This window comes from Nelumbo nucifera, chromosome 1 (assembly GCF_055504915.1).
Source record: "Nelumbo nucifera cultivar China Antique chromosome 1, China Antique-T2T, whole genome shotgun sequence".
Classification (NCBI taxonomy): domain Eukaryota; kingdom Viridiplantae; phylum Streptophyta; class Magnoliopsida; order Proteales; family Nelumbonaceae; genus Nelumbo; species Nelumbo nucifera.
Window position 1 is genome coordinate 52,048,488 of NC_142649.1, and position 22,631 is coordinate 52,071,118.

At 35.7% G+C, this 22,631-nt stretch overlaps 1 protein-coding gene across 8 annotated transcripts in view; it reads right to left on the minus strand.

The window, feature by feature from the left end:
- Positions 1-20,858, minus strand: part of LOC148803264 (ubiquitin C-terminal hydrolase 12-like) — a 39,103-nt gene extending 18,245 nt beyond the window's left edge. For 4 of the 8 annotated variants that reach the window (XM_088896741.1, XM_088896742.1, XM_088896740.1 and 1 more), the window contains exons 1-11: positions 20,501-20,856; positions 20,205-20,378; positions 19,817-20,058; positions 18,615-19,714; positions 18,404-18,519; positions 12,940-13,049; positions 12,688-12,762; positions 10,486-10,561; positions 10,198-10,343; positions 10,023-10,103; positions 9,821-9,940 (exon numbers count right to left, since the gene is read on the minus strand). In XM_088896741.1, the coding sequence (XP_088752867.1) occupies positions 10,239-10,343; positions 10,486-10,561; positions 12,688-12,762; positions 12,940-13,049; positions 18,404-18,519; positions 18,615-18,675 (543 nt within the window). In that variant the 5' untranslated portion in view covers positions 18,676-19,714; positions 19,817-20,058; positions 20,205-20,378; positions 20,501-20,856 and the 3' untranslated portion in view covers positions 9,821-9,940; positions 10,023-10,103; positions 10,198-10,238. Of the gene's footprint in view, positions 1-7,295; positions 7,681-9,820; positions 9,941-10,022; positions 10,104-10,197; positions 10,344-10,485; positions 10,562-12,687; positions 12,763-12,939; positions 13,050-18,403; positions 18,520-18,614; positions 19,715-19,816; positions 20,134-20,204; positions 20,379-20,500 lie in introns of those variants that run through there. The other 4 variants (XM_088896744.1, XM_088896743.1, XM_088896745.1 and 1 more) reach the window with 4 other exon arrangements.
- Between the last annotated feature and the right edge of the window lie 1,773 nt (positions 20,859-22,631).

The window sequence follows — 22,631 nt, forward strand, 5'->3', positions numbered from 1 at the left end:
CTAGTGGTACTCATATGAACAGACAAGTAGTGACTAAAAGACATATGGCTCCTCAAATTAATGTTCACAGATCAACTCTTTGCAACAGAAATCTGTGATGCAAAAGCATAACTAACAATACATATAGAAGCATTGCCAGATAATTTTGTTGCTACAATGCCTAAAGGAAGGCCATTACTCAATGTTGGTCCCAGGCACCTGCTATATGGGGTCTTGGGAGAGATAGACTGGATATGGTCCTAAACTTTGGCATTTCTTTTGCACAAAGTAACTGCCCTCAGATGCTAGAGTGCATAAGTATCAAATATGTTCAGAATAAATAGCATCGTAACGGTTTTTTTGTCTTTAAACTCATTTGTAGTCGGTCCACCAAATAAGGGCACTATTTTAATTTGTTCTCAGATTAGAAATATTATGTCTGTGGGTGTAAATAGTAGCCAATACACCACAATCAAACAAATCCTCTTCTTCTTGGTATCAGAGCTCCTAGGTATCAACTTGGTATCTGAGCACCTCTTGGTCATGGGCAGACATTTTTTACTGACTCCGTCTACAAGGGAGACCAGCTGGCGTCAGACCACTGATTTTAGAAACATTTTTGTACGACTCTTGTAGTCATTTGAAGCTTCTATAAGATACTGTGGTTCCCAGCAAAAATCGGTTAAAAATCTAGATTCAACGTTGGGCCTTTCTCTATAATATTGAAGGAGTTTTTCAGCATGAAACCTAGTTCACTTGGCTCATTTTAAGTTTCTAGATTAATGGGAAGATGCCTCATATTTTTCTAAACCCTAGAAAATTTTGGGGAGATTTTTCTCTCCTATTTTGCCACTAGCCAATTTTAATTTTTTGCTTTCAACCGTGTTTTGACCAAGGATGTGTCGAGTACTTCCAATGCAAGTTGGAAATGTGGAGACCTCCAATAGCATGATAACAATAGTGAAACTCAATGGGACAAACATTCTGGAGTGGTCTCAATCAACTTAACTTACCATCACAGGAAGAGGTAAGTTGGGATTTATTACAGGCAAGGAAGTGAAGTTGAAGCCTGAAGATCCAAAGTTTGCTAAATGGGAGAAAGACAACTTGTTGGTAATGTCATGGTTGGTTTGCTCAATTCAACCTCATATTGCCAGTATCTATATGTTCCTATCCACTACCAAAGATACTTGGGATAGAGTTGTTGCTACCTACTCCCAAACTAAGAATACAACTAGAGTGCATCAAATTCAAAGAGAAGTTGTAGTATGTGTCAAGGGGAGAGATCAGTGCCCATGTGTTTTTTCCCTACAATCACTTTGGGAAGAAATAGAACACTTGAAGGTTTTGTAAAAGACCCTATAGACAATGAGCAGTACCAGAGGTATATTAAGGAGAATAGAGTATTTGACTTTCTGGTTGATTGAATCCTGTGTTTAACTTTACAAGGCAACACATTCTTAGTGCAGATATTGTCGCTCTTTCAGCTACCTACTCCCTGCTGCAGGGGAAGGAGAGTAGAAGAGCTACTAATGATGCAACCTCTGGTGACTGAGCACTCAACCTTTATTTCATCTAAACTCAAGTAAAGCACAAACAAGCACACTGTCAATGAAAAGCCTAAAGATGTGGTGTGTGAGTAATGTAAGAAGCCTAGACATAACAAGGACAGATGTTGGAAATTAAATCCTTATTTGAAACCAATGTTGAAGACAAGGAGGAAAGGTAATGCTCATTTGGCCACTGTTGGCAGTGGCGTTCAGCCCATTTCTGCTTCATCTTCTTCCCTAGACCACTCTGATTTGATGGATAAACTTCGGAGTCTCTTGCTACACCTACAAAAGAGTGGGGGACATCTACATTCACTAGTACTGATTTTTTCTTTGAAAAAGGTAAGGTAAATTTATTAAAATCATAAAAAAAGAATACAAAGAGGCCCCACACAAGAGCCAAAGCTAGGCATGGGGCCCAATATACATTACAACTCAAGAAGGCTTCTAGAGCTCAGAAGGGCTCCAAACACCCTGGTTTGGAGACCTTTTACAGATGCAATCCAAGACACCAACTTGCCAAAGGAAATGGAAATATGACTATCTACATCTTTTGCCTTGTTCTGGAATAATCTGTTGCTTCTTTCCGCCCAGATGGTGCTGATCACAGCTGCAGGAAAAGTTCTCCGTACACTTTTAGCCAACTTGGATAGAACTTTGAGATTCCAACACCATAGCAGATCCAACATTGTACTTGGCATGGCCCAGGATAAACCCACAGAAGTTAAGAAGTGTCTCCATAAACAAACAGAAACAAAACAGTGTAAAAACAAATGGTTACTTTCCTCATCCTGTTGACCACATAACACAATGTAACTCTTGAACTGCATTCATCTTCTCACCAGGCTCTTCGTGGTTAGGCATCTACTATCCAAGACAGCCACCCAAACTAAAGCATTTACTTTTGGTGGGGGCTATCGACTTCCAAATAATAGCAGCAGGAAGTTCAGGTCCGTCTCCCTCTAACAAGTTTCTGCAAAGGACCTCACTGAAAATATTCCATCTGCACTCCAGTTCCAGCTCCAGCTGTCTTCTTCAAGCAAGTTTATGGCCTGATTGAATATCAGCTCAAACAGCTCCCTCAAATGCTTCCTGATTGTCTGCAAGAAGAAACAATTGGGAGAACATCTCTGCCAATGGCCTTTCAGTACACCACTTGTCCTTCCAAAAGCTTAATCGCTGCCCATTCCCAACTTCAGAGCCAGACCTCTACTCAGCAAGGCATAAATGTCCATGATCTTCTTCCAAAGAGAGAACCCTAAGGAAGTGACATTAGAACTGATTACCCAGTCCCCTCTACCAGTGTCATATTTAGCTGCTACCGGTCCCCTCTATCAGACCTCTACTCAGCAAGGGATAATGGAGTCCAGATCCATTTACCTAGGAGGGCTTCATTAAATAATTTCAGCTTTCTAATCCCCCAAACCTCCTTTTTCCTTTGGGAACATACTTGGTCCCAACTGACCAAGTGAATTCTCTTTTCCTCATCCCAACATACCAGTCATTCTAGTGCTAAGACAGGTACTGCACTTGCTTGTTTTTCCTCTAACAACTCTTGGATTGTAGACCCTAGGGCTAAGTGTCCACATGACTGGTATGTTTTCTTCCTTCACCTCATATAGTTCCAAGGAAGAGTAAAATTACGGTAGCTAATGGATCTCAAACTCCAATTTCCGGTCTAGGTGAAGCCACACTTACCAACAACCTCACCTTGGACTCTATCCTTAATGTACCTCAGTTACATAAAAACCTATTATCTATTTGTTCCTTTACAAAATCCCATAATTGTTCTATGACCTTTCCTACTCATTGTATCTTCTAGGGACCTGAACACAGGGAGGATGATTGGAAGTGGACATGAGGCTGATGGAGTCTATCCTTTTTATCACACATCTGAACAAGGATTGTTGTGCCAGATTGAGTCCCATCCTAATGAAATTTTGGGTCTTTTAGAATTATGGCATTGTTGTCTTGCCCTATGTCTTTTGGTTCCATGAAACTTTTGTTTCCAAAATTGTTTAATTGTGTCAAACTTGAATTTCCAATGTGAAGTCTATAATTTGTCAAAGAAATATACAACCACATATTCCATGAGTAACAGAAGTAATGTTGCATTTTCTTTGATACTACATACTGCATGGGTGAATATAAGCATTTCTTGATAATCATTGATGAGTTTTTTTGGCATATGTGGTTGTATTTGATTAAGAGTTGGGATGAGGTACAATTTTCAGAATTTTCTGAATATGGGGCAGAAACAGTTTGAGAAAAGAATTAAAATCATTAGATCTGGCAATGCTCAAGAGTATTTTGAAAAACATTTATGAGTGTTTCTTGACGAGAAGGGAATTATTCATCAAAGATCATGTGCTCCATACCCCTCAACACAATGGGGTTGCTAAATGGAAGAACAGACATGTGGTTGAGGTGGCGCAAGGACTATTATTCCAGATGCATATTCCCACTCATTTATCGAGAGATGTTGAGACTGCAATGTATCTTATAAATGACTTCCATCAAGAACATCAAATCTTCAGTATCCTCACTAACTCCTTTTCCCTGATGAATCAATGTTTAATTTACCCCTAAAGGTCTTTGATTGTATTCGTCGCTTTGTTCATGATATTAATCCTTCTAGACATAAGTTTGATCTAAGTCCATCAAGTGTATCTTCCTTGGTTATTCTAATGTTCATAAGGGATAAAAGATGTTTCAGTCCACATTCTAGAATGAGAAACCTCATTTTGAAACGATATATGTATCTAAGGATGTTACCTTCCTTGAGTCCTTGCCTTTCTTCCAATCATCGCATCCTTCTCTTCAAGGGGAGAGTATTAGTGAATACCAGACTCCCTTTTGCTTCCTTGTTCCTGCTCCAATTTCTACCTATCCATCTACTTCTCCTACTTGGCAGTAGTTTTTTATCAAGCACAGTAAGAAGGCGACCCTTCATGTTGAGTGTCCAACACAATCTAAACACATCTACTATTGAACCTAATGTCTCAAAATCTGATCTTGTTCTTCCTATGCCATCCGGAAAGGAAAACGGTAATACAAAACCAATTACCCCATTATTATTTCCTATGATGCTCTCTCACCCTCCTATTGTGTCTATATTTCCGTTATTTATTCTATTTCTACTCGTTTTGTTGTGGATGCAATGCATTTACCTTAGTGGAAGGAGGCTATGAACCAGGAGATGGAGGCTCTCATAAACAACCAAGCTTGGGAGATTGTTTACGTTCCCAAGGACAAGATTCCTATTGGGTGCAGATGGGGGTATACACTGTTAAACACAAGGTTGATAGTTCAATTGATAGATACAATGCTTGTTTGGTGGCGAAGGGGTATACCCAAAATTATGGCATAGACTAACAGGAGATATTTGCTCCTATGGTTAAGACATTCTATCAAGGTGATTACGTCTCTATCTACCCACTACTCTTGGCCTCTATGTCAGATAGATGTAAAGAATGTCTTCCTCAATGAGGACCTACAAGAAGCAGTTTATATACCTCACTAACAGTGAAGGGAAAGTTTGTCATCTACGGAAGGCTTTATATGGACACAAATAGTCTCCTTGAGTCTGGTTTGATAGATTTAAAAGGGCTATTTTGAAATTTCACAATCTCAAGCTGATCGTACTCTATTCATAGGAAGAGTCAATGCACGTGTCTCTATGTTTATCCTGCATGTTGATGATATTATTTCTATTGGGATTGGAGTTGAAATTAAGGATAAAAAAAATGGATATTAGTGATCCTTGCTTTTGAATTTGAAATTAAGGATCTTGGTGAGATCTTAAATGTTTCCTTGGGAATGAAGTTGCAAGATCAAAGAAAGGAATTTTCATTTCTCAAAGAAATTATAATCTAGATTTACTCCATGAGTTGAAAAATTAAGGTGCAAGCCTACTAAAACCCCAATTGGTCCTAATTACAAGTTGAGTGCTACTATTGGAGATATTTAATTATATTTATACTATTAAGTATTAAATTACTTTTTCAAACAGTTCAGAACTAATTAAGTATCAAAATTTACAAAAATTATGGTAATTTTCAATAATAATTATCATAATTATTAATTACATTTATACTTAATTAATAATTTAAGTTAGTTATCAGTAATAATTTAGTTATAATTACTATTATTTTAATCGCTGTAAAATTATTTTACATTAATAAAAATAACAATAGTTATAATTTAAGTAATTCATTAAATATGGTAATTTAAAACTAAAGTACTTTTTCGGAAAGTTTAGTAATTAATTAACTATAATTACTTATATTAAAAGTATTTTTTTAACATTAATTAATTAAGTAATAAATTATCAATTCTAATTAATTAATTGACTGTATTTAATTTTGAAATTGTATTTTTTATAATTATGATAAGATTTTTAATTAATTATTAATTTTTTACCTTACTTTTATTATTTGTCTTATTGCATTATATATTTTTCCCTTATTATTATTTTAGATATGTTTTACTCATCTTATTTCAATATTTAAATTTTAACTCAAACTTTCCTTAAACTTTCTTCCAAAAAAGTTTTAACATAAACGTTAATAATTTAATATATTGATGAGAAATTAAGTGCATGTATTTTGCAAGGTGGATAGAGATAGAGATGGAAATAAATAGAAATTAGGTAGGGAGATGGTTTAGGAAAATTTTTAGGAGAGGAGATGATTTAGGTGATTGGAAACGTGAGAGTGAGAGAGATTTTAGGAAAACAGGGGTGCTGTAGTGGCAAGTTGAGAGTGTAAGGAATGGTATTTTAAGGAGCAAGGAGAAGCCTCAATTGGGTAAGGAGATAAGGGAGAGACCATCTTTGTTTTAATATATACTAATAGATCCTAATAATATCGTCCCAATCCTTGTAAAGGAATCTAATTATTAAAAATTAATCATAAAGACAAATCTCAAGTTTTGATTCTCAATGCTAAACAGTAGTTTCAACACAGGCATAGAGGCACTTACACTTGCTTAACTGTAGTTCATTGGAAGTTTCACCCATACCACAGGCTGTTAGAAGTAAATGCTAATACGGTAACTCTGAGTAGCATACCCATCTTTGACACCTCCTAGGACCAACTGACAGCTTATACAGAAACGAAGTTTGGTGTCACTGGAAATTTGGATCAGAAACAGAGTACAACTATGGATTTCTCCTATGGCCAAGGCTGAGATCAAGGGTTCCACATTCCCCCCTCCATTCCTCACTCTCAAATCAATACAATAGCAACAAGTTGGCAAATCCCAATGTTTTAAAAGCGCAAGGCTCAAAAAAGGTGCAAGGGTCAATTTGCACCTGAGGCACAAGGCGCAAGGCGAGGCGCACGCCTTTTTGAAGCAAGGCGCAAAAATACAAAAAAATTCTAAAAATAAAAAAAAATGTCAGAAAATTCAAAAAAATCAAAAAAATTAAACATAATATTAATAAAAAATATAAACTTAAATTTTAAAATAAATGTTTTAAAAAACCTATTATTTAAAATTAAAATACATAAACATAAGATGTAAAACATATTCAAATGAGATTTTAAAAATAAAATCAAACATATAAAACATTTTCAAGCATGTAAAACCTCTAATCTCTTTTTTCACTCAATTGCATTACTTCAAGTAGCTAATGTAATGTAAAACATATTACTTTCCTGATTCTATGAGCCGCCTTTGTTCCAATAATTGCATTTGACATGTAAACTCAAAAACCATTACCACAAGGGATGGGGTGGAACTCTTGGAAATGATGTTTATTAATTTTTTTTATGAATAAAAATAATTTATTAAATCAGAATATAAGGGAATACAGGAAACCCATGAAGAGGCACGAGGTGTTACCTCTTCTAACAAAGTATTACATCAATTAAGAACTGGATAAGCAGAAATAAACAGAAATAAAATTACATAGCAACCCAATGACGTTTATTAATGTACTACTAGTATATTTATAAAATCAACGTATGTCAAGCCAAAAACCCAACAGTTAAACAGCTTAACTCTGAACCACCGATCCCATAATTTCAGCCAGATTCTTGTTATACAACAATAATTTAATGTTCATGACATAAGTTCAAGCCCTTCTTGGTGGTTAGGAGGAACTCTTCCAATGCAGTCAAGGCGCAAGGCGAAGCCCTTCTTGGACCTTCCAAGATGTAACAAGGTCTTTGTAAGAAAACATGCAAGTCAGATCATATGACAGAAAGAACATGAAAGGAGTATTATAGCAATATAACAAAAAATGGTGCAATGCAGTCATTGATGACAGAAGTCCATTAAATGAATAAAGTCTGAAGAAAAAAAAAACCCAAGTGACAGTTGAACATAGAATCTATTCTCCCATGCTAGGAATTTTCAAACCATAACCAGTGTTTTAAAAGCGCAAGGAACAAGGGCCAATTTGCACCCAAGGCGCAAGGCAAAAAAAATATTAAAAAAATGCTAAAAATAAAAAAAAAATGTCATAAAATTCAAAAAATGCCAAAAAAATCAAAAGAAATGCAAAAAAATAAAAAATATTAAACATAGTATTAATAAGAAATATAAACTTAATTTTAAAATTAATGGTTTAAAAAACTTATTATATAAAAGTAAAATACATTAGCATAACAAGTGAAGCATATTCAAATGAAAATTTAAAAATAAAATCAAACATATAAAACATTTTCAAGCATGTAAAGCCCACAGTTTCTTTTTTCCTCAATTGCATTATTTCAAGTAGCTAATGTGATGCAAAACATATTACATTCGTGATTCTACGAGTCACCTTTGTGCCACACCCCTTGTATGCCTTTTGAAAGTGCTGCACCTAGGACTTGTGCGAGGCACCTACCCTAAAAATGCACCTCGCCTGTGTGCCTAGGTGCGCTTGAGGCGTGCCTTTTAAATCACTTCCCATAACATAAATAAATGACAAAATGTTTAATATTTCCATCCAAATTAATAATGGCAAGCAAAGCACAATGAAAGTTACTAATACTCATCCCTAGAAGGAACAAGAGCTCTGAAACACAAGCAAATTCATCATCCTTAAACACAAGCACAATGACCCGATGGCTCCTTCACTTGTGCCTCTCTCTACTCTACCCTCTCCTCTCCAGTCTCCAATCTTTCCTATTAAAGAAATCTGGTCAAGGCCAATTCCTCTAAAAATAGTTGTGTTCTGTTGGGTATGGAAAACTTGCAAAAGCAAAAACCCTATATGTGCTTGTCCGCAAATTGGTGCATTGTGTAAAGTGAAGAGCGAGGAATATCACCATTTGCTAATATCTTGCTCTTTTGTTGCCAATATTTGGAACTGGGTTTCATTATTATTTGGGTGCAGGTGGAACTTGCCTGTCTTTTGTTCCATCAGCCTTTGGGAAATTGATAGAGAGGGAAGCTAATGTGGAAGTGCATTAAAGCAGCTAGCTTGTGGACTTTATGAGAGGAGGGAAATGTTAGAATTTTTCAAGAAAAGGAAAGAAGCCTTGCTGAAGTAGAGGAGTTTATAATACAAGGGCAACCTCTTGGCTAAAAACTTCAAACTTGTTTGTGGATTTCTCTTTTGACGATTTAAGGAGAAATTGCATAGTAGTGGCATCCATAGCCTCCACAAAGAACAAACTACAAGTAGAATCAGAACGCCCTCCATAGGGAATGGTAAAATAGAATTTTGACGGAAGCAGTCAAGGAAATCCAGGGCCCTCGGGCATAGGAGGGATTCTAAGAGATAAAGACAGCAAGGTGGTAGTGGGCTGGCTGACAAATCCAGAAATAGTTTTGCGGGGTAAAAGGGATCTTTTGAAGAATGTTAACTGGCGTACAAGAAATATGGCAGTTAGGTTTCAGTGGATTAGCAGATCTGCCAATGCAACCGCTGATTCTTTGGCAAAACAAGGGGTATCAAGGGTTGACCTGTTTTGGGCTACCTTATAATTGTAATTCAAGCTAGTGTGTGTTTATTTGCTTAATGCTAAGTTCCAGGGGGAGGTAACATCTCGCGCCCCCTCTTAAGCTGATTGTACACAATACACTCTTTCTATGGTTAATAAAATTGCACTCATTTATCAAAAAAAAAAAAAAACTCATCCTTATGGGACCATCCTCAGTTTACAAACCCACTTCATTGCCCACATCCCTCATACAAAAGATATGAAAAATAATTTGATATTTAGTGAACCACTATCAATGGAAACGTTTTTTATCAATAACAGATCAATGGAAACAATTAATTTCTTGATTGACAAAATACCTACAAATTAAACTTTCTGAAATCAGATGCAAATGAAACATTAAGCAAGTACCTTGAAAATGTTGAAAGGCATCTGCTTCTGAATACGGAAGCTGTGAACTTTGTCATGATCCACTAGATCAAAATATATATCCCTTGCAATCTGTTCTACAAGATCCTCATTTCGAGCAACCTAGAGGTAATAATCAAATGCTTTAGCATAGAGTGTTCAATGATAGCTAATAACAAAGAAAGACAATCTTGGAAGCCATAACCTTTATAATAGTATAAAGGTGTGCCTCTGCTTTTTCCTTTTTCTTGTGCTCCTTTTCTTCTTGTTCTTTCTTCAACCTTATCTGAAATATGTTATTGAAGACCCTCTATTAAAATCTTCACAGAAACAGTCAAGTTACAAATTCAAATCTACGATACATAGAAGAAGTATCTTACCCTAAGGTGTTCAGCAATATCCTTCTCATCCACATTGCAAATTATTTTCTCCTTGTCACTTTCCGTATATATACAAGCATATATGCATTTGAATACTTCGTGAACTTAAATGGAGTATTGTTGAAGCCAGGATTCGTTTGTGGCAACTGTCGAGCAAAAAGAGAAAAGGCAGAATAAAATAAAACAGTAATCAAGGTTACCATTGAGAAGCGCAAATTTTTCTTATCTAGATAGAGATGCATTTTTATATGCAAAAAGCACTTGTAAGTTTGATTAAAAATGTGTCACCTCTTCCTCACCGCCATACTGCTCCTCTAGTGCCCTCTTCATATCTTCTTTTGTTAGCTCATCATCAAATTTGAACCTAAAAGCATCAATCACTCAATCGCTATCAGATTTTACAACACTAAAGAGTGCTAACACAGTCACAGTGATACAGGACCAAACATGACAGATAGAGATCCTAAATAGTGAAATTAAGATAAAGATCATTATCAAATAATGATTCAATATATCTCTGATGTTTTGGGAGGGGTGGGCTGGATACAGACATAACTTTTGACCAAGGATTAAGGTATTGGTACGATACGCCCGATACAGAGTGTATATCATATGGGTATCAGAAGGCACAGATACTGGATACGCTATGACTGGAAGTGTATCCTTTCAACCGTGCATATCAGCCCGATACGCCACCGTATCTGTGTGTATCGTATAGTATCATCCAATACGGTCTGATACTCAGCGATATGGAGGTGTATCGAGGGCCTGTAATAAAACGCGCTATAAAAATTAGAGGGTGGCGTGATTCGAACCCAAGACACCTACGCCCAATAATTAAACACACCTTTAATATTTTATAAACTAATAGAACATATAATCTATCAAATCCAAATTTATATCAAAAAATGATTTTTAACCTCAAGAAATTTATATAAATAAAATAACTATTTTAGTACTTAAAATTATAAATTTGCACATGATATGCATCTTAAAAAATTTAGAAATTATTAATTAAAATTTTAATTTGTATTAAATAACAATGTATTTATTATTTACAAATTACAAATTATTTGAGAATATAATATAAATGAATCTACATTTATATCAAAAAATTAAAAATTTAAAGAAATTAAAATATTAATAATGGAATAATTATTTTCGTAATTAAAAAATATTAATTTACATATGATATGTATGTTCGAAGTTTTAATAAATTTGATATATTTTAAGATTATATATTTTTGTAAATTATTAATTGATATTTTAATTTACATTTTATAATGACATTTTTTGTTTACAAAAATAAAAAAAAATATTATTTACCAAAAATTTGAGAATTAAATTTTTAGTTGACCTTTTTTATTAATGTTAAAATTAAAAAAATAAATATAAAATGATTAATATAATAATAGTTGCATATGTTTTTTTGCCTTGGACTTTAATATGAAATAAAATAATAACAGTTGTGTATGTATTAATTTGTAAAAAACTATATAATATATGTCTTGGACTCTTGATTAATGTATGTAATATCAATAAAGTTGTATGATATTTATGCATCCTAGTATAATAATTGTAATGTATTTTTTCATATATACCATAAAAATATACATTTCCTATGTATTTATACACTATTTGGGATTATTTTGACATTAGATTTAGTGATGTTAACAATACTTATGGAATTTGTATGCATTTTCCTAACGTATCCAAGTGTTTCCATATTTTCGTTTGTATCCATGTATTTATACACTATTTTGTGATTATTTTGGCATTAGATTTAGTGATGTTAATGTTAATATACTTATGGAATTTGTATGCATTTTCCGAACATATCCAAGTGTTACCATATTTTCGTCCGTATCGATGTGTTTCCAAAGTGTATCTGTATCCGTATCCGATACTTTAATCCTTGCTTTTGACATTTTTTGCATAAAGTGGCCGCTCTCAAGCACAAAACCATGTTCTCGTGATTGTCAACCTCAAATTTACCATTACACCATTCAATGGCCCTCAATAACAAAAGTGTATTAAAAGTATGCATAACAATAAATATATGGAAGCAAAATAGCTACTTTAAACATTTAAAACTCCGAGGTGAACAATACAATTGGAAAATAGTAAAGAAAAAGAGACCAAACGATAGAGGGGGATGTTTGGGAAAAAAACCATAAATATAGTACAGATGATCAATCAAAAACAGCTTATAGTTCAATCAGCATCGAAACAATTGCTAGAGATGAGGAATATCAAATTCCTCAATCTAAATGAGGAAAACAGAGTTCTTAAAATCATGTGTATAGTAGGATACTTCCATTGCAGGTGTCTGCACTTAATAGCCCATTTTTACCACCTAAAATAGTGCAGCTACGGAAAAATGCTTTTTTTATTGCTACGGTTGAATGCATTTGATTAACCAGCAAATTTTCCCAAAGTTAACAACAGCCAAACAAAAATATTCAGTGAATAAGCTCTAGCTATACCTACCACTGATCAGAGAGAGTGGGCCTGGTAAAAGCATAATAATGTCCACCATGCACCCCACCACTGTGAACCAAAACACTGCAAACAAACTAAAGTAAGAACCTGAACATAACAAAATAAAAAATTGACATATACACAAATATATATATTCCTCTCTTAGTCAAAGGTATCATACTTCACCAACCCATCCCAACTTAAATTATATAAATTACTCCTCTGAGAACTAGTATTGTAGGGGAAGCATCATGAAGGTACCTGTGGAGCGTGTAAAGGTTGCGAACTCTTCGATCGGCTTCAGGTGACAGGTATTTTCCATTCTCTCTATCGAGGTCTAGTTCCAGAGGGAACTCATAACGGTCATTTATCTAAACCAAACAAAGCAATTCCGGGAATTAAACCTATTCTCAACAGAATCATATACTATACAAAAAGTATAATTGTGAAAGTGCTTTTGCTTAAGGGAAAAATCATCTTACACCCCAAACTACAAAGAAAGGAATGATATAATCAGAGAAAATGAAAGAAAAATAAAACCTGTCACTAAATACAAGTAGAAATCAAATACAAAACAGAGAATAACAAGTAGAAATTGATTAAAAATCAAGAGATTGTGTAATTTATCTCACCAGGAAAGATGATGAAAACAGTTGTAGCATTCAAAGCAGAAATACAGAAAACAGAGAGAAAACAAACATCTTTTGGGTAAAAAGATTGCAGAAAATCAAGTTTTGGGCTTTCCTGTTATTTCTATCACAGAGCAGCCACCATTCGATGGACTCCCATAAGCATCCATGACACTGTAAGGTCAAAGTTAAGGTAACTTTCTAAGTCAAGTAAAAGAGGAATTTAGATTCTATTCAAGTTTCTAGCAATGTGATTCCTTTAGGCAGCCAACTCTCCAGAATTTTGACTATATTATATTCTATTAGGAAAAAATCTTTCTTCATCAAAAACAAAAAGAATTTATTAAATGCAACAACAACAGAAAGATCAAAGGCGGAAGCCATAGTTCTAGGTGTAGACCTCAGAGAGGCAACCTTCTCCTACAAGAAGTTGAATTCTGGCCGCCTTGTAGATGGATCACCTTGACAGTGAAAAAGCACCTAGGTGTTAGCAAGATGCATTTTTTTTTTTTTATAATTATGTTAGCAAGATGCATTGGCTACACTAATTTCAAGGAAAGATTAAATCACATCGCCTTTTTATCTTTCAGTAAAGTTCTCTTTCAGTTTTCATCACAAGAACTGAGATTAAATCTAAAAAAGAACATCTGATGCACATGTACACGTTTTTGTATATAAAGCATAGACATGCATGTGCACGCCCATAAGTCAAAACTTCTAGAAAATAGTGAAGAATATTATGGGATAGCAACTACGAAAAGAATTGTTAAAAAATATAATCAGAGATAGCAAAATCTCCTTCAACCAACACTCAGGTGCAGGGCAAGTCAATACTTATTTCAAACCAAAAATAAATCTCTACAAAATCAAGACACAATATGTGTCTTTATTAATCAATTTCACCCATAAGAGAAAAACCTGCAGGTTCAAGATAAACATCCACCTCTTGACAGTCATCAATCTAGAAAATAGATAAGGGAATACCTCCTTCTTGTAAGCAAAACCTTAATACTCTTGGTCATCTCGGACACAAGGAACCAGTATATATCAAATAAGCGTGAAAATGAAAGAGAAAGGAGAAATTACTTTGAAGTTAGTAGATGTAAAAACAAAACAGGGAAAATCTAGACCAGAAAAAGGAAGAAAGAAACACAAAAGGACAAGCCAATATGGACAAATGCAATGGAAAGGCAAATAGGTCAAGAGTGGGTGGAAGGAACTGTATAAATCATACAGCAGAAATGAAAAATAAGAAATAGGTAACACCTATGGTACACCTAATTTAGGCAAACAAATTGGCTACTTAAAAAAAGATTAGAGGGTTAGGCAATGAGAGGAAAAATAAAGGAAAGAAAAGGCTCCTTAAGAGGTAACACCTCTTAAGCCTCCTTAAGAGGAAAAATAAAGGAAAGAAATAGGTAACACCTCTGAAGCCTCCTTGAAAAGGGGGGCGGGGCCTAGGGGCCGAAGCCCCCCAGCCAAAGGGGTCGAGGGCGAACCACTTTCTTTCCTCTTATCTTTTCTTCCCTTCCCTTCCCTTTTTCTATTTTCTTCTTCTCTTTCTTTCTTTTTCTTTCCCTTCCTGTCCCTTTCGCCCCCCAACCAAAGGGGCCGAGGGCGAACCACTTTCTTTCCTCTTCTCTTCCCTTCCCTTTCCTTTTCTCCTTCTTTCTTTTTCTTTCCCTTCCCTTCCCTTTCTTTTCTTTTCCTTTCCCTTTTTTTCTTTTTTCCTTTTTTTTCTGTCTTTTTATATGAGGTGTGCATGAGGTATATGGCTCAGAGGTGTCAGCACCTCTGGCATACACCTCAGGGCGTTTTGGGAGCGCCTCGCCTAGAGGCGCGCCCCATGCCTTTTAAAACACTGGTTTAAATTATAAGCATAATAACTAAATACAGAAATTACCTACTGAAACATCAAACCTAAGGTTAACTCATCAGAACATAACAATAAGCCAAATAAGGCACATTTAGGTTCAGCTGAGCTTCATCTGTGGACCTAGGCAACCCTTTTTTTTATCAGCAACACAAATTGATTCATTAATTTTATAATAAAGAAATACAACAAGAAGTTGTGGGCAGAGACAACAAGCCCAAGAAGAACTCTCCCAATATTTACAAAACAGCCCAAAATACAGATTGTCTCTGAATTCCTTGTTTAGCTAAACCATCAGCCATACTGTTTGCAGATCTCCTAATCCACTTATTTGGATCATCATGTCTTTAGATATCTATTTGACGTGCCTGAACTCATTCCTTAGCTGCCATATTACTCCTTCCCCTTTTTCAGTCAACCCACAACTATTTTCCAATCACCTTCAATAATCAGCCTATCAATCCCCATTTCTTTAGCTTTCTCTACTCCATACACTGTTGCCATCAGTTCTGATCTTACCACATCTCCATGTTGAATAGGACCTGAATATGACTAGAATGTTTCCATCTTCTTCCCTGATTACCCCACCAATACCTAATGGTCCAGGATTACCCATGCAAATACCATCAAAGTTCAATTTCTTCCATCCAACAAATGGAGGTGACCAGGCCTCATGTACTTTTTGTCTTCGAGAAGAAGAGTAAACTATTAGTCCCCACGAGCTGAAGAAATCTTCAACCTTAAAGTCAGCAAAGAGAATTAAAGTTTTCATCCAATGTGCCACCGTCTAGTGCATCTCCCCATTATCCTGCCTCTTCTTTTAGAGCAACTAAAAATATGAGAGCTAAACAATCTTTCCAAACTATCAGGGGAAAGCCATCTGCAAACAAAAAAGAGATGAAAACCACTCCCAAATAAAGATAGCAAAAGGATAGGATATTAATAGATGAAAAGCAGACCATACAACTTACATAAGAAGCACCAACTTGGGGACCAACAGTAATTTGGTCTTTTCCTCTAAAACAAATCATGTGTTAATGGAGCCATGATACACTTCCCAACAGAAAGCATTGACTCCTGGAGGAATAGGCTGAGACCAAATCTCCTTAACAGGGAAAGGAGAAAGAGAGGTGGCTACAAGAGAGTTCAGAAAAGACTTGCAAGAAAATGCCCATGTTTGATTAAGGGCCCACACTCTAGAATCTGAACCACCATCCCCCAAGACCACTGAATTCAACAGGCTAAGCAAAGCAGAAACTCTAGATATTTAAGATTATCTAAGGTTTCTAGTAAAAACTGGATTCCAATTCAAGCCTGATTAGGATGAGGATGAGCTGATAAAATCACACACAAGTTTTCCTTTAAATCTAGGGAGATCAAAGAGAGAATGAAAGACAGAAACCCCCGACCCAGATATCCTCCCAAAACCTAATTCTCTGACCCAAAGACAAGTCATACCTTATGTGAGTGAGGAACACAGGAAGAATGTTGTGGATAGCCTTCCAAGGAGCAGCCAAAGTAGCCCGCATCCCACCCATTGTTAAACCTAATTCTCTGACCCAAAGACAAGTCATACCTTATGTGAGTGAGGAACACAGGAAGAATGTTGTGGATAGCCTTCCAAGGAGCAGCCAAAGTAGCTCTATGCAAGCAACCTGCATCCCACCCATTGTTTGGTAGCCCATGGACTTCTCATTTTCTTTAGGGAAAACTCCTAAGCCATTTACTCAACAAAGCCATATATTTCAACTTAACATTTCCAATGCCCAGTCCCCCTTCCTCCTTCAACTACACCACCTTGTCCCATCTAACCAAGTGATCTTTCTTCCCTTCCCCATGTTCCCAAATGAAATCTCTCATAATCTTTTCAGTCCTTACCACTGCTTGGGGCATCCTAAAAACTGACCTGTAGTACACAAGAGATTTGCTAGGGTGGAGTTGATCAATGTAATTCCCCCTCCCAACGAAATATAATTCCCTTTGCAGCTTGCTAGCCTTCTCTCAAACCTTTCCACTACTAGGCATAGTTTTCAAGGCATCTAGGCAATTCTAGGCGACACTGGGGCGCCTAGTTTTAAAATCTGTAACAGCTAATAATATGACAATACTAAAGACATTTTAAAAAGAATGAACATTTAACAACATTTTTTTGATAAATGAACATTTAATAACATTTTTTAATAATAAGAAGAATAAAATAAGGCTTTCATTAAATATAAAAAAAGTTACAATTTCACATGAATGAACACTAAATAGCATTTAAAAGTGGGTCAAACTCAAGTCAAATAGATTTTTCCTTACTACAAGACTAAAATAAATCAGGTGTAAAGACTTGTTATTCCAAAAGGAAAGCTACCAAATGGAAGAAAAATAGAAAAGAAAATAGATGCCCAAGAAATGTTTTAAGGACTCACAATTTAAGGGCCCATAATTTGAAAAGGCTAGAAGAACATGGATTGTAGTAGTAACGAGTAAGAAATGATTTAAGGGCTCATAATTTAACAACATGTATGAAACTGAAGAAAACGGAATAATGAAACAGGATTCATGTAGCCAACCCCATATGGTTGAAACTTGAAACAAGGCTTAGATAATGATGACTACAACAACTATAACAATGTTCTCCCTTTATCCTCTTGTTCAATTTCTGCAACAAAGGAAAACTATTTCATTTGAAACTATTTCTATCTTTCAAATCAGAGTAATCCACTCAAAGAAGGCAAAGCACAAGGGAGGAATACCATGACCTAATGAGAATGGAAAGAGCTTATTAATAAACTGTATAGCTGGTGCAATGGCAAAACAAGGGGCAAATGGGATTCAACTATTTTGCAGTCAATTGTCTGAATGTTGAATGTAATGAGAAAAGGAAAGGACTAGGTGGAAAATACTAGTCTAAAGCTAAAGGAATATATGGCACGTATTATATGTGACATTTTTTGTTTCATGTTTAATAAAATTTAACAGTTACCTATCAAATGAATAAGATAAATTAATATGCTATCAATGGTATGTTAGCATTTAACATACCATTTGCTTGGGGAAAAAATAAAATGCTGCATTTTGGAGGGGATGGGAAAAAGGTCATCAAAAATAAAAAACAACTAATTGCCTTAAGATTTATCAAAAAAACAACTAATTGCCTTGAGCCACTTTTTATTCAAGTATTTAGACACAGAAGTTCTATAAGCTTTTAACATAAATTGTTATCCAGCCTTTATACCTGTAGCCCATGTTGCTCAGCATGATACTTGTTATCACCTTCAAGACGTTCAACTTCTACATACTTATCAAAAGAAGCATAAACATCTTTACAGCCTTTGACATCAAGCTGAAGATCTGTCATTTATACATGGGCACTTCAGCACCACAGGAGATTGGCAAGGGCAATAAAATTCATTCTACAATTCAGATTGAAATTAAAACAAAAATACCATAAAATGACTCCTTCCTTGTAGACTTGTAATCTACATTGATGCATTCAATGTAGTTCATATGGTGCCCTTCAAATAATTGCTGTATTGTACCCCTACAACAGTCCCCTGAACACCCAAACAAAAAATCAAAATCAAAATAGTCCTGGCAATGAGATGAAAATTTCTAAAAAAAAAAGATTATGTTCACCAAAAAGATTATGTCCTGGCAATGGTTTTCAAATAATTACAATCTAGAATCAAGACTTAACACTCTAAAGTCTAAACAAAGCTCAAACTTCATTCATATAATAGTGACTTATAGATGACAACCAGAGCATACCTTAATGATTTGAGATATCAACCCAAGTACTAGATGACAGTGAAAATAAAAACCACAGAGAATACTAATATTCGTACTGACCAGAAACTGCTAGCAAGTAAGGAGCACCCTACTAGCTTCCATAACTTAGTAGAGGGAAAAAATAAATTTAATAAAAATCAACAAGATGCAACAAAAATCCATCTCAAATATACATTGTTCATAGATTGCAATATGTCAACGTAATTATAGAGGAAGAAAAAAACAAAAATCCAACCAAAGTCATCAGAAGGACCAAATAAAGAAAAAAGAATGTGCACTACAACAGCACCAAACATGTAACTTAACATTGTACTTAACAAGCATATGGTATCGACTATTGTACAAGCAAGGGCAGAATAATGAAATAAACATAGATAGCAAACTCCAATCTTGTTTGAAGTTTACAGGCTTTCTATCATGCACTTTTTAGATAATCTTCAGGGTTCATATGAAAAGAACCTAATAGAATATTAGGTTAATAGGTTTTACTTCTTTGTACTTTGGCATGGAACAGAATATTGAGAAAACTATCAAAAAACTAGTGACAGGACCAAAATATTCTTGAAAACTGAAAAGAACTAACAACTGAAACAACATGTATACTGTACACCCAATATTGACTACTGTACACCCAATAGCCTTAGCAGAAATGAGGGATAGTGTAAGATTTTCATTCCTTTCCCAAGGGTTCAGCACCCTCTTTGTATTGATTGCCCGTTCATCGGTGGTCCCAGGGACTGCCACATTGATAAGTTTACTACATCAAAGAATATGCCTTCAGATTACAAAGCCCCAAAACCAAGAAAGAAAAACCATCTCCAAATTCAAATTAAAGCAAAGGGCTTAACAGGGAAATCACCATAGAAGAACGCCATCTTTTACAATCTCAAAGAGATCATTAGTGGAAGGATCTATAGGAAGGTATCTCTTCAAGAACTGATCTTCTGCTAGGTAGTTGTTTATAAGAGCAACATAGGACGTTTTCTCAGATCCACTGATGGTGTGAAGCAATGTCATCGTAGCAGCCTTCAGAAATGCAGTCGAATTCTTTGCTCCGCTACCAATTCCAGCATTCACATGCGATTGCAGTTTCAAATAGACCTGTAACGATATGATTTGCTCACTCTACTTAAAATCCTTAACCCCAGTACCAATTTCTCAACCCAAAACCATAAACTGCATAAAAAAAAATGAATTCAAATTCAACAGTTACGCATTCAAGCTGCAGATCCTATAATAGTACTCACCCGAAGGAAGACTTAAAAATCCTCTGCCTCCTCGTCCATGTCCCGATACGATTCAAGCAAACACGCAGCCCTCTCTTCCTCAGTCAAAGACTCTCCAACGGTTTTCAGCTTCGGCGTCCTGGAAGGCAAGTGTCTAATTGTCACTCGCCCGAGCTCCCTCCTCATTGAGAGGAGCTGCAGAAACCAGTCGCCAACGTTGCAGGTTCAAATACAAGACCAAGAAAACAGACAAAACATCGAAGTAACCCACAAACAAGAAAGCTACTTGGGTTTTAGGGTTTTTGAGGATTACTCACATAGGAATTCAAGCTGCGAAGCTCCACCTGAGTGAACTGGCTCTGGAGCCATGGATCGCCATTCGCAGGTAAGTCTGAGGAAATCGAGTGGTTTTGTTCTCTATTTTCTCTTTTCTAGAAGCATGATATCGACCTCTTCTCTGAATGGAAAACACCAACTCTTTTATAGTAATTACTAGATGATCACGTCGATTGATAGGGATTTAGACCGTTACAAAATCAATTTAAAAGACAGGGCAAAGCGTAACAAAGGTTGCAGAATAACTACCACGATTCTTACAACGCTATGTTTAAAATTCTAACAGAAAGAAATGAGCGGTGGTGGCCTTCGGCAATTACCACATCGGCATTTCGAAAAAAAAAAACACTAATATTTACGGGTGTTCAGCTGTTAGCTGAACAAATCTGGTTCAACCACCCACGAAAAGACTATGGGTTTTATTTCGAGGAGGGGTAGTTTGGGTATTTCTTGACAATAAAACTCAGAGAAGGTCTATTGCACATGCTAATACTTCACTACTTCCCATTCATGCCAGGAGCAGATCTCATTGACTACCCTCAATGGTAGACCCAACAGACGGTCTACCGTCTTCGGAACTATCCACGTTAAAGTGGGGACTGGGGAAGCCCACACTACCCGATCGAAGGTCTTCACTCTTCAAAGATACCGGTCCGGTTCGATTTGATCGGTCCAGTATAACCCGATTAAACAAAAGAACTGAAAGTGTCAGCTGGACCAGTCTGGTCTTGCCCACTGGTCAAGCAAGTACAGTGTTGGCGCTTTCAACACCCACGAGGAGGCTCAGCTTAGCAGATTGACAATCTGGTCCAGCCGGGTTTTCGGAAAAGAATGATTTTGTGTTTCGGTGTAATTAAGATGCACGGTTTTATCAGTATCCGATTATCTGTCCAAAAAATCCGGATTATCCAACGGTAACGTAATCATGCAATAATATGGGGAGCTCTTCTTTTTTCTTTGGAACGATGAGAAATTAGAAAAAAAAAACGCACATGATCGACGTGTATGGACGTCATGTGGGTCTCAAATTTGGGTCTACACGAGATTCCTTGTACATTATGCTTCATGACTTTCGTTTTCTTTTTCTGCAGAAATGCTTCATGACTTAATTCATCAATGTTTGCGCCATCCCAATGAACCGGTAATTGTGCATAATTTCATTAATAGTTAAAAAAATGATAATTTCAGTATTTTTATCTAAACTCATTATAAAAATATAAATAACCAAAGTATTATGTGTTTGTATATTTAAATTTTTTATTTTCATTTTCATTGTTAATACATGTCTATTAGTGTTTAATATGATAAATGTATGGTATTGGATATGTGCACAATTTTTTGTATTTTCTATTCTTTTGTTTTTATCAATTTGTTTAGTTTTTATTGTATAATAATGACATCATTTGTTAACCATTTGATTTGAAAGAAAAAATATCTCATTTTTGTGCAACTTTAAAATTTTTATTATATTCTTGTAATTTATTTAAAAAAATAGTTATTGTTTATAACACTTATCTTTTGTTTAATGTAATAAATTTATATATTTTAATAGTTATTATTTAAATATGACACCATTGGTTGACCCATTTTAACCAAATAGTTGAATCATTAGGGGTGCAAGTTGGGTGGGTTTGGGTTGGATTTAAATTCAACGCAAGCCCAACCCCTAAGCCTAATTTGTCAAACCCAAATCCAACCAGATTGGAAGTTGATGCACTTAGGTTGGGCTTAAGCCAAGACCAAACTCATGTTGCTAAATCAGCCCATACTATGAATAGGAAAGGTCAAGGCGCTCGCACATGTATATGAATAGGAAATGAGCAAAAATGTAGCTGATCCGTCTCTTACAACTCAAATCCATCATTTGTTGGACTGTATCATCCATTTGTTCGTATAAATACCCCAAGAATATAGATGCCAACGGAAGGGCAGGGAGCATGGCAAGTGAAACCAATGTCGTGCACAGGCCATAATCGGGCAACTCGGGGAAGAGAAAACAGGATGCAATGTACAAAATGAAAGCAACAAGATGACACTGGCTATCTACCCCCTGTACCATCACATCCCCCCTACCATGGGTCTCAAACCAAACTCCACCCATGCCTCGAGTGG